The sequence below is a fragment of the Macrobrachium nipponense genome, chromosome 44 (genome assembly GCF_015104395.2).
Source record: "Macrobrachium nipponense isolate FS-2020 chromosome 44, ASM1510439v2, whole genome shotgun sequence".
Lineage (NCBI taxonomy): Eukaryota > Metazoa > Arthropoda > Malacostraca > Decapoda > Palaemonidae > Macrobrachium > Macrobrachium nipponense.
Genome location: NC_087221.1, coordinates 50,628,958 through 50,645,057, shown reverse-complemented (window position 1 = coordinate 50,645,057; position 16,100 = coordinate 50,628,958). Strand labels below are relative to the sequence as shown.

The window sequence follows — 16,100 nt, the reverse complement described above, 5'->3', positions numbered from 1 at the left end:
TTTGGGGTTCAAGCCTGTAAGATGAGCAAACCAACATCATTCTGTGATCTTAACAATACTTATCTCCCACCACTAAATAATAATGACATCAAAGTAAAAGTGATTGAAAGGAAATAATTTTCATAATTACCTCATCAACTGGACAAGCCCACTTTTTTGCAATGTTATTGAAGCCTTGAAAATGGGAATAAGCGACTCCCAACAAATAATGAGGTTTCACACACACACACACACACACACACACACACACACACACACGTACGTAAGTAGGTCTATGGTATTGCAGTTGGTCAACCAAATGCAAGTCAAGAATATAAAACTAGAATCTGGCACTAAAGTACAGTCTTGACTTATCCAAGGTAATCAGTAAAGTTTACTACTTCGTGGCATTTAGTAAGCTTTATAAGACAACCAGTAGCTTGGCCTATATTGATAGAATCACAGTTAACTCTCATAAGCAATGGGCTAGGATTGAGAACATTTTCAAAAAGATATCCCATCATGTACAGTGCTTATGCTATGGATGTTGATTAAACCAGATTTATACTATTGCTTTCAAATTTGGTTTTCCAACTATGGCCAAAGAGATGACGTGAGTATATGCTATGTAACATAATTGAAGATAGACTTGAAAGCTTGCATGACTCCCATTGTGCTAAACCAAAAGCAATACTAATTAAAATATCCATCATCTAGAGTGGTATATAATATTAGAGGGCACTTCAAATTTATCAACACAACTGTTAAAGCCAGAAAGCATGCTTTTCATTTCTACCATAACCCTAGAACTTGTCAGATGCTATCTACCTCATCCAATAATCTATCATAAACCAGAGTTGCTTGGAAATCATTAAATATGTAGCCTTAATGTTGGTGAAAATCATCATTGCTTCCGCATTGCTGAATGACGAAAGGCTTCTATGTGAAAGCTTATCCCTAGTCTCCTCTCTCATAGTTATGATTCAAATGGGTCTGTGGTCTGTATCTTCCAGCTCTTCTAGTGCCCACAAAAGCAAACAGCTATTATTAATTATGTGTGTGCTATTCTCTAAGGGGCTGTGGGTTGTGTGAAGGACATGTTCGATCCATCTTCATGTTCTCCATATCTATTATTATTCTGACAGTTCCTCGTCTTTTCTTATCGTGCAGCCAAACCTTATCAGTCTTTGAAATTGTCTTTTCCATTTATCCAACTTCCCATCATATCTGAACACTGAACTTTGTCTTTGTACAGTGGTACCTCGAGATGCGAAATGAATCCGTTCCGAGGTGGCCTTTGTATCATGAGTTTATCGTATCTTGAACCCCATTTTACATGTAAAATACCTAATCCGTTCCAAGCCCTACAAAAACACCCCAGTAAATTATATTTCCAGGCCTACAACACATGTTCTAGAGTTACGACGCCAATCCGACGGGAGAAATATGACTCCAAAAAGGCAAAATATTGTACATACTTGAGTAATATTCAACTGCATGTAATGTTCAACCCCATTTTTACTGCATATATTAGGACTAGCATATGTCCCTTAGCAATAACCCTAGCCTATGTTAGCGGTTGCTACTGTAGCCTAGTCTATGATTCTGACATCTAAACCTAAGAAGCTAAAAGCTTAGAATATGCCAATAAAATGTACTATAAATAATCAGTATGTACTCATTTCAAATAATTATTAATTAATCATTAACTATAATACACAAAAAAAAAAAAAAAAAAAAAAAAAAAAAACTTCCTGTCGTTTGTTTACATTCAGCTCTTACTAGTACCAAACGATCGCCAAGCAATCACTTTTCCTAGGACACAGTAACCCATAGATTTTCATTAGTATCTCTCTTCAACTAATGAAACTACCAAACAGTATAATAACCATTCATTTCTATTCTTTATTCTATCTTTACCTAATGGAGATACCAAGTTACTGACAGCTATAATGAAACATATACGTAACGTAATATTAAAACAGAAGAAGAATGCTAGAAAATACGTATTTGTTGGCTTCGATGATAGCAGTCTGATTTATTTTATATTTTATATCTAATTCACAATTTTTTTTATTAAATGTACTGCATATACTCATTTCAAATAATTATTAAGTAACCATTAACTATAAAAAAAAAAAGCTTCCAAACTTCTGTTTACATCCAGCAAGTACGAGTACCGAACGATTTCCAAGCAATCACTTTTCCTAGTGCACAGTAAGCCATAAATTTTCATTATCTCTCTTCAACTACTGAAACTACCAAAACAATATAATAACCATTCATTTCTATTCTTTATTCTATCTTTACCTAATTTTTTTTTTTATTAAATGTATTGCATGAATAAGTTTTTCAATTTACAGCATCCTTTTACCAATAGAATGCATAAAGCACAAGGGGTAGATGCTGACCAATAGGAGAGCAGGATCTTAGGGGGGTGACTAGTGGGAGGATGGTGGCGAGTTTACTCTGTTGGGGGGGCGCTAGTTTTAAAATTGTTCTCGGTGGTCCAGGCAAATCTCGGGACTTTACAGCAATAACCTTTCGTAACTTGAGCAATTTTCGTATGTAGAGCCGTAAAATTTGTCTTATTTGCTTTCGTATCTCGAGTTTTTCGTAAGTTGAGCCTTTCGTATGTTGAGGTACCACTGTAGTATGTTATCATTCGTTTATTAATCTTGATTGGTTCCTGAATAATCTTGATTGGTTCCTGTGCTTGGCCCTCGAGACCTAATTTTCATAATCAATAATGAATTTGGAGCTTTCAATGAGTCAAACCTCTCATATCTGTTACAGACAGTTGTACAGGCTTGTGCATGCACTAAAAGTTCTCGCAGTGTTTACTAATGGGATAGTTTTTACCTATAAACTAACCATCTATCTATTTCAGCTTTGGCCAGTTTATTGCTACTTTTTCTAAGACTGCCCTCCCATTTGCTCTACCCTCTTTCTTTCCCATATGTTTTTGAAAAAAAAAACTCATGATCCTTGTGTATTTACAATCCTTGGCATCTCCTGGTACAAAGTTTCTCGAGTTCATCTCCTATTTCACAAACATTGAATTATATCTATAGGATTGCATTCATCCCTACATCCTTTTCATGTCATTTAAATGACTTACACCTTTGCTTCCTTTCCAGTCGCCATTACTGTATACTGGGCTTTTTAGTTGAAATGTTCACTATTACCATGATTTTCCATGTTTGGATTTCTAGAATATTTGTTCTTAGCCCTTTGTCTTTAAATTTTGTATGCCTCTGTAACTCCCATGGTTCTGTGTTTCTGATATTTTTACCTCCATTCCTATGGTAAGTATAATGGATTAAAAATGTATGTATACAGTACATGTATGTATCTGCATCTTCGGTCGAAGTAAAGTAGGACAGTAATGTAATGGTTTTGTCCACAGGTTTTGACTAGTAAGTCTTGTTCTGAAGAAGGCCTTGAAGATGCAACAGCATTACTTTTACATCTGTCCCATGGGCCTCCACCAGCAAGGGACCAAGTGCTGCGATTGCTCTTACAAGGTGCAGCAACACTTGGCTCAACTGTGGCAACACACATAGCATCACTACTTCAGGACCTTAAGGCTCACAATGCATCACACCCTGCTCCTGTTCATGATGAAGAGCCAATGACCCATGTAACTGACAAGAACAAGAAGGGCTTATTGCAAGACAGGTAACTTTTACTTCCCCTTAATGTAGGTAGTCAGTCCAGACTTGGCAAACCTAGATAAGTTTGTAATAACTGAATACCAGCTGTGGTTGGAAAAATATCCTTTTGTTAAGACCTCAGGTTTGTTAGCTATGAAAAATACAAATTGATTTAAAAATTTGTTATTTCAGGTTTACCAATGAATGTGTGATAATTAGTGGGACAACCAAAGTTAAACCACCATGTGAACTACAGTTAGCCTCCATGTCTTTGCTTACAAGCAAAACTTCCTCTCAGGCCTTCTTTTTGCGTACTCTTAAGGTCATCATACAGCTCAGAGATGCCATTAGATTGTCACGCACGAGGAAAACTGGTAGGCAACATCCAGAATTTTTGTTTTTGTCATGTATGTGCTCTTTATCCTCAACTTATATTATATATCTAATCTATGAGAGCATCTATTATTTTAAGAATTTCTTAGATGTGAGTCTGTTTAATTTGAATTATATTTAAGAAATGACAGATTTATTTAGGGAAGATGTTTGACCATGCTTTTTCTTATAGCAGTTCAACCAAGTAGTAATAATGCAGACAGAGCAGCCAGTAATAATCAAGCAGCAAACAACCTAGAACAGCCAAATGCCACTGGAAACCAGGAACCGTTCGAGTTATCTGGGAATCAAGAACAGTTGGCGCTGCCTGCATCAGTGGACACACCCATGCAAGCAGAGTCTTCTGATGCTTCAATCCATTGGCAACCTGCCACTGAGGTATTATCGGTGGAGGTGTCACCATTAGAAGCAGGCGAACAGCATGACACGGGTCAAGTGGAACCACCACCTACGCCTCCACAACAACCTTATATTGTCACCCCACCAGCAGTAACTTTAGATGTACCAAACCCAGATGCAGATAATGCAGCAAATGCATCAGCCTTGCCCAGTGAAGATAGAGGCCAACCCACTGCTGAAGCAATGGATGTAGATAATGAAGTCACAGGTGAGGAAATAAATGTGATGTTTAACTATTTTTAAGGCAGTTGGTCTCTTATAAATACTAATGAGACTAATCTACTCTCTATGGTGCAAGTTAAAAAATTTAAAAAATTGGCCAAATTTTCAAGTAATATAGTAATTTACATAGAATAGTGACACAATTTTGTGATTATTTAGCTAGATCTCATGACTCCCAGTTCTAGCTCGTACAGTTATCTGAAAAATATTTTCTTTTAAAATAAAATAGAATTCGAACAGGACTATGGCAAAGATGTAACAGTCAGGTGAAAGAGGTAACGTTCAGGTGAAAGAGATTACAGTAGACCCTCTTGTATTTGTGTTCTCGACATTCACAGACTTGCGAATTTGCAGTTTTCTCTATGGACCTTACCTACACATTATTTGCGGGAGTTTTGCATATTCGCAGTATTTTTTTACAAATATCCGCAAATTACTGTATATTTTCATATCGATTTCATGATTAAATGCACTTTTTGTGGTAAAAAAAAAAAAAAAAAAAAAAAATGGTATAAGCATGTTAGTGGGTTTCTATTGAGTTTGAACTAACAAAATAGGCAGATTTTGTTACATCCAAAGTATGTGGCAAGTTGATGTGCTACCAGTGTTTGTGGTTATGAGCTCAAATTATTCAATATTTTTTTGCTTTCAATTCTTCATGTAATTACTTAGTATACACCTCCCCCATATGTGTAATATCTAACTTTCTGTGTGGTTTACTTGAGAATTTTATGTGCTATGGTTTAAAAAAGCGTGAGGCTTAAAATTCTTAAAGGCTTATCTGTTTTTTCCAGAAACTACAGAGTTAGGAAGTTTGAGTGCTCAACTGTCTTTAGATGAACTGTGGTCAACACTTTCAGAATGTTTAGTAGAATTAGGTGAAACTCCAGACACACATGCAGTGCTGGTTTTACAGCCTGCAGTGGAGGCCTTTTTCCTTGTTCATGCTTCGGCAGCATCAGGGGATAAAAAAGATCGTACTACTACACAAGCAGAATCACGTGAGGCACAACTAGCACATTTGCAGCATGAAATTGCACCACTGTCTCCTCTTCCTTCAGTCCCGTTAGATGGTAAGTGTTTTAGTATCCATTTTATGTCTTTGTTTTTGTCTCTTGAAAAACGCATATGATGTAGAGAACATTAGATATTGTATGGTTGTGTGTATAGGATTTCTACAAGTTCCTTTCTCTCTACAGATGGTGAGGGCAATGTCAGTGTAGCAGGTTTAAGAAAGAGGGAGAATTCAATGTCGGTATCAGAAATTAGTCCTGATGATACTGATAAGTTCCTTAAATTTGCTGGTAAGAATTATTTTTAGTTGTCCTTTGCTATTTTTCCTAAAATATTCATCTGAAGATGTAAGTATCAGTGTTTAAAAATAAGCACTGTATGTGGGTCTATATTAGTGTTATATAAACTCTAGGATATATTTAAATACAATACATTGAATAGCATTTCCATAAATATGATCTCTCGTTTTGCAGAAAAGCATCGTACTGTTCTAAATCAAATTCTCCGACAGTCAACAGTCCACCTGGCTGATGGACCATTTAGTGTTTTAGTAGACCACACACGCCTTCTAGATTTTGATATTAAAAGGAAATACTTTAGAACTGAATTAGAACGGGCTGATGATGGTATGCGGCGAGAAGACTTGGCTGTACATGTACGTAGGGAACATGTCTTTGAAGATTCCTTCAGAGAGCTACACAGACGTTCCCCCGATGAATGGAAAAATAGGTTCTACATTGTGTTTGAAGGTAAAAACAAAATTATTTCTTTTATATGTATCTGAAAACAATCCTGTGATTCACATTTCGTAGGTTTGAATTGTTTTGGAGTGCTACACATAATTGTAAATATTTTAAGAATACATATCACAAAATAAATTGAATGTATAAAGACCCTGACAACATTACAATTTCTTTGTAAATAAATTCTATTAATTCTTCAAGGTGATCATATACTGTAGCATCTCCATTTTTGTTTTTATATTGCAGGTGAAGAAGGCCAGGATGCAGGTGGGCTTTTAAGAGAATGGTACATGATAATATCGCGTGAGATTTTCAACCCCATGTATGCCCTGTTTTGTACGTCTCCTGGTGATCGTGTGACATACATGATCAATCCTGCTTCTCATTGCAACTCTAACCATTTGTCCTATTTCAAGTTTGTGGGCAGAGTTATAGGTAGGTCTTACTTGAAGGTATTATGAAGTACCCCTTCAATTGTTGCCAAATCTGTCGTGTGCCAGTTCATTTAGGTGTCTTAAATGGTACTTCCTGCACCAGTTGTCCTTCTGTATATACGATTCATTCACCTTTAGATAGTCTCACACACTGATCAGTAGGTTCCACTCGTCATATTGCTATTTATTACATTGTGCTCCTTAATTATGTATCCTTAACCAAGACTTCAGACTTTGATTCCTCTAAGAAATATATTGAACTAGAAACTGTACATAGTCACTGGAATATGTATTTGGATGAGTTTTTAATAATTTTGTTTCCTAATATACCTTCATTCTTTCAGCAAAGGCAATCTATGACAACAAATTACTTGAGTGCTACTTTACAAGATCATTTTACAAACACATCCTGGGCAAGATGGTTCGTGTTGCCGACATGGAGAGTGAAGATTATTCTTTTTACCAAGGTCTTATCTACCTCTTGGAGCATAATGTTGCTGACTTGGGTTATGAACTTACTTTCAGCACTGAGGTGAGTTCTCTTTAGGTTAACTACATAAGTGTACTTTTTAATTTAAGGTTATAAATAGTCCACTTTAATAGTTGGTCATAAGTAATTTGTATATCTATACCATATTTATTAGAAGATATAGTTTAACGTGTCTCCTGTTTTAAAAAATACGTGCATTGCCGTACTATACAGTGTAGCTTATCCAAACTATACCATACTGCAATTGCTACCTACTTTTGCATACTAGATCGTAAGAGAGAGTGTGTGTGTGTGTGTTTTTTTTTTTTTTTTTTTTTTCAAATTTTATTTAAGAGAATGTGTTTGTGATTTTCATTTTTTACTTTAGAACTATAGATCTGAAATTGGAAAATTCATTCTTAAAGAATAGAAAGAACATTATTGGTTGGGCTTACCAATTTTCCCTAACAATTATCAAAATTAACTCCCTTTATAAAGTAAGGACATTTATTTTGGAGAAAAAAAGCATGATATTCATTATTGAACAAAAACTTGGCAATAGTTTGATTACAAGGTTAGACAGGCAGGTATCAGATGTGTTATGTCTCGCTCACTTTACAGAATTATTCAGAAAAAGAGAAATCTGGTGTATTCAGTAAATAGAGGTCTATTCAATACAGATGTCATTGTATTGGTATTTGAAAATAGGCCTTAACTGTGGTTTCATTTGTAACTAGTTTTACATCAGATAAGGTGATCTCATTTGTAGCATAGAGCATTTCCCATCTTACTGACTCCTTTGAAAGCTGTGCATATTTGAGTTATGAAAGTTTAGCGCAACATGCATTTACCTTGCTGATTGCATGGGTTAGGTCATACCATAGCTTCGTTCTTCGAAGACATTATCAAAAGTTTTCTGTAAACAGGTTCAAGAATTTGGTGTGACAGAAGTAAGGGACCTGAAACCCAATGGACGCAATATTGCAGTCACAGAAGAAAGTAAGATGGAGTACATCCGCTTGGTATGCCAGATGAAAATGACAGGAGCCATCAGAAAGCAGTAAGTAGCATTGCCAGGAGAAAATTAATATACTAGTTGTCAAGTAATACTACATTTTGTTTTCTAACTTTGATATATTGTATATGATACTATATATTTGTCATGCATGGTTTTAACGGTAATTAAGGTTGCCTTACTAGTGAAAATGCTGTGAACAATTTTATTTATAACTCATGAAATTATTCCTTTTTGTTCTTCTTCACATGAGCAGAATACATGGATGCATAGTGTAACTTTCAAGATTTTTCCTATTGCAGTAACATATTTAGTAGATAAGTTAACATGCCGTGGCAGTCAGTGATTCAGAAATGCTGAAAAATTATTTAAATTGTATTTGCTATTGTTATGTAACAATTCATTTTAATTTACATTTTTTGTTTTTTTTCCAGATTGAATGCTTTCTTGGAAGGCTTCTATGACATCATCCCTAAACGTCTTATCTCAATCTTCAATGAGCAAGAGACGGAGCTGCTAATATCTGGTTTACCCACTATCGACATTGACGACTTGAGAACAAACACAGAATATCACAAGTATCAACCAAATTCTCTGCAGGTGAGTGATAATTTTTTTCATTTTTATTCTATGGCTTACACGACACGCACACTGTAGGCAAATATAAGTTTTCTGCCTTGACTCTTCAGTCTTATTGGTAAAATTGACATTGTATGTACTTTGTAATAACTTGACTCAGATGGAGGAGTATGAGTGCAAGTTTCTTCATACAAAAGCACAATATCTAAAAATTTTTAGGATAAACTTTTCATTAACTTACAAATATTGTCTTGTGTGGTAGATTTGTATCTGCTTCAGTGAGTTTCCAGTAGCAGACAAAGTGCTGTGTCCAAGGTTAAATAAAATGAAACATAATTCACATTATCATTAACAACGTTTAATAAAAAAAAATTTAAGACTTAATCTAGCTTCAATATAGATGCACTTTCTTGTCTGTAAAATTTTTTTGTCAGAAGCAAAGTGATTTTTAGTGTGAAATTCAGTTACAGAGAAAAGCTTTACTAAGTTCACAACCGGATTTTAGGGGCAGAAAAGTAACATTCTTTCTCCCTTATAGATCCAATGGTTCTGGCGAGCACTGAGATCCTTTGATCAGGCTGAACGTGCAAAGTTCCTTCAGTTTGTTACTGGCACTAGTAAGGTTCCTCTTCAAGGCTTTGTAGCTCTAGAAGGAATGAATGGCACACAAAAGTTCCAGATACACAGAGATGATAGATCCACTGACAGACTTCCTTCAGCCCATACATGGTGAGTTAATGTAATATTTATTGGTAGTAAAGTAAAAAAAAACAATGATGAGGAAATTAAGTTAATACATAGACCTTTTAAGGCATGTATTCCTTAATATATTGGATAAGCTTGTTTTCACCAAATCATGACACCATTGTAAGAAAACAAATTTATCATTGCTTAATGCCATCATTTTTAGTTAATGGCAGGGTTTATAGATTGATGGATGACCTTGGGTAACAAACTAAAACATTTAACCTACTGATGAGTGTGGAGGTGTTTATAAAAAGAAAAAAGTTGAGGAATTGTACCCCATTTTTTTAGTTGTCACACTCATTTTAGCCTTAGATGTTAGATGAATTTCTGATGTTAGATGAATTTCTGATGTTACCCCACTATGCAATGTTCATCACAGAAACTGAACATTAACAGATTAGACAGTTTTTGTGTGATTTTCTAGTTTGCAATTGATAAATATGAAATGGAAATGAATCCTTGGAAGGAATTACATCTGCATCTTCAACATGTGCAGTTATTTATTAACTTTGAGGAGTTTTAGCTCTGATATACTGAAGTAACAATTCTTTGGGGCCAGTACTAAGAAGTTAAGAATGCTGATGTTGCCAACTGCTGAAATGCCAAGGTCATTTTCCTTTGCCTGGCATTAAACATTAATACTTGAAGTGAGTTGCATTGATGTAGTTTCTGGGTTTGTAGTTAACTCTAGTGGTATCTTTGCAGGATAAATTTCATGCTTCAAAAGCATTAAAATGGGTTAATTTGACTTTCCATATTTTTTACCCATTTCAAGAATGAAGTTCTGTTGGCAATAAATTTATCATTACTATTACAGTTTTTAAAAAATTAGAACAGTGAGTTGACCTCCAATAGCATAGCCTGGTCACTGAGTAGCAAATTATGCAGTATCAAGGCTGTAAGTACAAGTAGAATTGTAACATATACCGATTTAAAATGATCTGTGGTCTCTTGACATTTTGCCCCACATATGATCAGACATGCCATTGCCAGTACAATTTAAGTAAATCAGACTGAGGTCATCTCCATTAAGCAGTCCAATTTTGAATTTATAAATAACTTCTGAGTAAGCAACTTCATTAAGAGCAACACAGAATAGGAATAAAAGTACAATTCAATCTTGTGACGTGCACAGATTGTATGATGAGTGTTCCCATCTTATTACAATGCTTAAACCTTCCCTTGTACCACTTAATTTTTTATCCAGGGCAATGCAAAGATATTTTGGATTGTCACAGTGGAACAAATGTCTTAATTGTTGAAAATTATTGGTGCCATGTTGAGCTTTGCAAGGTTGTACTGCAAGTTTGCTTAAAACCAGGACTGTCTAAACCTACTTGTCGCATTGCAAATACATTGTATTACATAAATTGTATTATGATATTCAAGTATCTATAGTACATAATTCAGTGAAATTGTGAATTTTTTCTTTAATATTGTATTTTCCTTTCAGTTTCAACCAGTTGGATCTGCCTGTTTATGAAACTTACGATAAACTCCGTCACTATTTGTTGAAGGCAATTCACGAGTGTGCGGAAGGCTTTGGCTTCGCATAGAAGATATACAGTACACACATCCTACCGAAGAGAATCAGAAGCTTTGTATCGATTTGCAGTGGAGGTCTATTTTGTTTATTTTTTTTACTTAGTTTTTTATTTAAAGTGAATTTGCACAGAGAAGTGACATTTTATATGAAGCCTGTTACATAAGGTTTACACAGGCCCTTTACACATAATGTGCACTAGGAAACTTTTCACCAATCCTTATGATGTCTTATCTTTTGGAATCTTAAAATGTAAAAAGAAATCTTAAACCTACCAGTACTGTATAATGCTTTGCCTTCTCATAACTTAGGGATAATCTGTTTTTCTCTTCCTTTGTTTTTATTTTTCTATCCCTCCCATGGTCATAACTGACCCTAGATCCACTGGAGAAATATATAGAGAGTTAACCATCAAAAGCTTAAAAACGGAAGGGCTTGAAATGCACGTTAAGGTTTGTAGAGTGCTCATCATGTTGTCAGAAATATATAATTTCTTTACAAGTTTTAGGAAATAAAGATTAATTATTTGAAGTTGTAAAACAATCATGGTGATACCCTGGAAACCTTAAACATTTAACTTATTTTTTTCTTTTTATTGAAGAGTTCGATCCAGCCAAACCTTCCATATTCATATGCTGTATATTTGGCCTCAATTTGCTGTATATATATAAGGCCTTTAGGAAGAAATGTGATATATATTAAGGCCCATGAAGTTGCAATTAGTCGAGAATAGCATAAGGAACAAGGACATTGGAAACGTCCATGTTATGAATGTATAAATATTTAGCAGTGTGATCTAGTTATAGTAAGTTTTCATTTATATCTTATTACATATATTACTTGACTTCTGGGTTGATTTTTTTTATAAAGGAAAATGAATTGAGTTTCTCATGTACGAGTCAACCCAAATTGTAAGGTGTATTTAACCAAGATCATAGCTTCTTTAGAATTTTGCATTAAATACACTGAACTTGGGTCTTTGTATCTGTTACCTTCCTCACTAAATACTTTTTTATATATATTTAAGTAACTAAACCGATTAATTACTTGGCTAACACGCTACAAACTAATTAGTAAAAAGGAAGCAGATAAAGGTGCAATGATGAGAACTAAAGAGAGTACGTCACCAACTTCAGCAAACCAGCAAATCACGAATGCAGGAGCAAGACAAAATGATGTGTTGTCGATTGTGCGGCATAAATTAGAATGACACCGCCAGCTTCTGTCGCAAGCTCCCGTTGCAGTGGGTGGGGCCTGTTACCCTTGCTTTGCAACAGTCATTTGTCTGCAAATTTTTAGATTTAGGATGCCACATGAGCGTAATCGTTTGCAAGTAATTACTTGTTATTACTTGGTAAGTACATGAGACCTAATTTTATTATAAAAATATTTTTAATACAATGAGCATTTTAAATGGGCTCAAATTGTAAACTAACAGTTATTGGAAGGATTATATGCCTGAACAAAGTAATTCTACAAATTCTTTGTAACATGAGAAAACCCTCAGCCTCCATCTAAAGGAGTCCAAGGATCAAGGAGGGAGAAAGCATGAGGACTGATATGAATTCTCTCCTCTGGAAAAAACCAAACAATCCACATCTGAAAAAGAGGAAAATACTACTCTAACTTACAGCATTTCTCCAATACGCAAAACAATTCATAACTTACAGCGTTTCTGTATTGTACAAACCAGTCTTTCTGTTGAGATTGTATTTGTGAACTCGTTGACATGATGGTTATAAAATCGAAAAAAGCAGTAGACCTGACGTAAATATTTTAAAAGAAAATAGGTGGCCCAAACAATATCCATTTGTTTTTCCAACTAACAAACAATTTTAAAATTGTCAATTAGTAAAACATTATAAATCTTGAAGTAACCCAGGCCAAATGCAGCTCCAACACAAATAGAATAAATCTTTCAAAGCTTTATTGTTTGTTTGCTTGTATGGTGTTTTTACGTTGCACGGAACCAGTGGTTATTCATTAACGGGACCAACGGCTTTAGTAGCAGTAGCATATATGTAACAGCAGTCAAAAGAAAAGTGACTGGGTTACCAAAAAGTGGACGGGTAGTACCCCACCACCATTAACTAACTACCTTGCTACCAAACTTCAAAGATCAAACCAAATGCCCAACGATTTTATTCTTGCAGAAACAAACTGCAGAACAGAATCAACAGTTGCTATAGGGGTTTCTTCGTTTGTATGGCGTTTTTATGTTGCATGGAACCAGTGGTTATTCAGCAACGGTTATGTTAGGTGACTTCCGAACTACACAGAGAGAGAGAACTTCTATCACTAGAAATACACATCCCTCAAACCTCAATGGAATACCCGAGAGAGGGGGGGTTGGGCTCCCATTCTTCAGACGGCTGAGAGAAAGTGAATGGCTATACCACAAATTGAGCAGAGCTTGACTCAAATAGGTTGGCCAAGTCAGCAATCCACTGAAGTGTATTCCAGTAGACCGACCCGTCTACAGCAATTGGAGTGACCTAACGTGTCAAGCTCTTCTGCATGGGGATGAAAAGCGTTGCAATACTACCTCAAAACATGCAACCAACAGATAAGAGTAGGTCAAAGGGGATCACTCTGGGAACACTAACCAAAGACACTCCCAGAGTGGAATACCACTTGGCCAGGGGGTATTGGCGGTTACCATGGTCATACCAGACCAAGGATGACAAAACCTCTAGCCATTAATGGCTGAAGCTGGAATAGTTTTTCCCTACAGAGAAATGAGTTAGTCCACCACTTGTTGAATAGAAGTTCCGACAGGAGAGAAACACTGTTTATGACACCAATCACAATAGATTTCCGATATTCCCCAATACATGGCTGTAGATGATCTGGAATTCGGTAAATTGCTCGAAAAATTGTTACTCGAACTCTCAATTGCTCGAAAACTGAACTATCAATTGCTCGAAAGACCGATTTCTCAAAAGCCGAACTAACAACAGCGCGAAAGCCAATAAACATTAACCAAGTATCATCATCTTAACCATTAAACCATTTTCTAAACCGTTATCTGAACTTTTGTTTATTTCATTAGTTTTCCTAGTTTTATTCCCATAACTTTCGTAAGAAACTTCAAACCATAAAGATGGATTTTTAAAGTTTTGTACAAAGCGAAAAAGGAAAGAAGAAATTGTGTTTAGATGGCTACTTATAAAGGATAAATCAGTGCGCAATAAAATATATTGGAAATGTGAAATGTCCACAAAAAATGAAATGCTCTGCTCGTGTCATTACTGTAGATGATAACATTATGAAACAAAGTGGAAATCATAATCATGCAGGAGATGCTAGTGGAATTGAAGCTGCTATAGTAATGGAGAAGGTGAAAAAACTTGCGGCGAATAGTAGTGGAGAAGGTGAAAAAGCATACGGCGAATAGTAGAGATGCACCCCAATATATTGTATCATGTTCCTCAGCAGATGTAAATTATGCTGCAGCTGTAAAGCTCCCTACAGTAGAAAATATGAAAAGAACCATCTGAAATACACGTGCAAGAAAAAATGGACAAGCTTTGCCTAACAGTTCTCTCGATCTGGATATCCCTGAAGAGTTTACAACTACAAACAAAGGGGAATCGTTTCTTATCTATGACTCAGGTCCAACGAATGCTCGGATATTGATTTTTGCAACAAAAAAAATCTTGACATCTTAGTTCAATCGGAGCACTGGTATGCTGATGGAACCTTTAAAACTGTTGCCTCGGGTATAATTATGCCTCTTGTATACGCATTATTACCTAACAAAACTGAAGAAACCTATAAGAAGTTCCTTGTGGCTTTAAAAGAAAAAATTCCTTCATTCCAGCCTTTGACTATAATGATCGATTTTGAACTGGCGATGGTTAAGGCAACCAAGCAAGAATTTCCAAGATCTAAACTTCGTGGGTGCTTTTTTCACTTTTGTCAGAGCCTTTATAGAAAAATACAAGGAAGTGGACTAAAGACTATGTACGACACTAATGCTGAATTTGCTCTTAAAGCACGTCTATTATCTGCGTTGGCGTTTATACCGGTACAGTGTTGTGGCAACATTTGAATTTTTAACAGAAAACGACATTTTTCCAGCTGAACTTCAAGGAGTGGTCAATTACTTTGAAGATACCTGGATTTGACGACCATACAGACATAATCGTAGACATGCTCCTATATTCAAACACGAAATGTGGAACTGTTTTGACTACGTCAAGGAGGGAATGCCAAAAACAAATAATGCTAGAGGGATGGCACAACAGTTTCCAACATCAAGTAAGTGCTTGTCGATTTGGAAGTTTATAGATGCCTTAAAGCGAGAACAAAGTTTACAGGAGATGATAATCGAGCAATTTGTCGGTGGTGTGAATAAAGTTGGAAGCAGAAAAAAAATACAGTGATTGTACACAAAGATTACAAAATATTTTATCTTTTTATAGTGATGCGGAAAATGAAGAATATTTAAGAAGTGTTGCTCACAATATTTCATATTAATAAAGTAACGAATAAAGTTTCGCATCCTCATTTTTAATTGTAAAGCCAAATGAATTTATGAATTATAACTTTTTTTTCTCTGCTTTTTAGTTGTAAAGACAAATAAATTTATGAATTTTTCAATTAGCTTCAATCAACCTCTCAACAATTAATAGTTCGAATAATAATTTTTCAAGCATTTTGTTTTCAAGCAATTTACCTGGATTCCGATGATCTGAGGTAACGTGTCATTTCCATCACTGCTCTGCGAGATCAGCCTTTCTCTCACCACATATACTTTTGCCTCCAGCTGTACAGAGACAGGGACTTTACTGACCATTGAACAAGGTGATCTAGAAACAATTCTGGGTGTGGTCAGAAGGGGAGCCAATGTGGTTATCCCGAGGTTCTGGGAGATCATCACTGTTGATCACTTATAACTTATA

The 16,100-nt window shown here is 35.5% G+C and overlaps 1 protein-coding gene across 1 annotated transcript in view; it reads left to right on the top strand.

Moving 5' to 3' along the window:
• Positions 1–12,167, top strand: part of LOC135203999 (E3 ubiquitin-protein ligase HUWE1-like) — a 123,974-nt gene extending 111,807 nt beyond the window's left edge. Inside the window, exons 45-56 of the mRNA XM_064233923.1 lie at positions 3,389–3,660; positions 3,828–4,009; positions 4,201–4,635; positions 5,444–5,722; positions 5,849–5,953; positions 6,137–6,412; positions 6,653–6,841; positions 7,185–7,372; positions 8,236–8,369; positions 8,759–8,924; positions 9,442–9,632; positions 11,104–12,167. Of these exons, the coding sequence (XP_064089993.1) occupies positions 3,389–3,660; positions 3,828–4,009; positions 4,201–4,635; positions 5,444–5,722; positions 5,849–5,953; positions 6,137–6,412; positions 6,653–6,841; positions 7,185–7,372; positions 8,236–8,369; positions 8,759–8,924; positions 9,442–9,632; positions 11,104–11,206 (2,520 nt within the window). The 3' untranslated portion in view covers positions 11,207–12,167. The remainder of the gene's footprint in view (positions 1–3,388; positions 3,661–3,827; positions 4,010–4,200; positions 4,636–5,443; positions 5,723–5,848; positions 5,954–6,136; positions 6,413–6,652; positions 6,842–7,184; positions 7,373–8,235; positions 8,370–8,758; positions 8,925–9,441; positions 9,633–11,103) is intronic.
• The last annotated feature ends 3,933 nt before the right edge of the window (positions 12,168–16,100 follow it).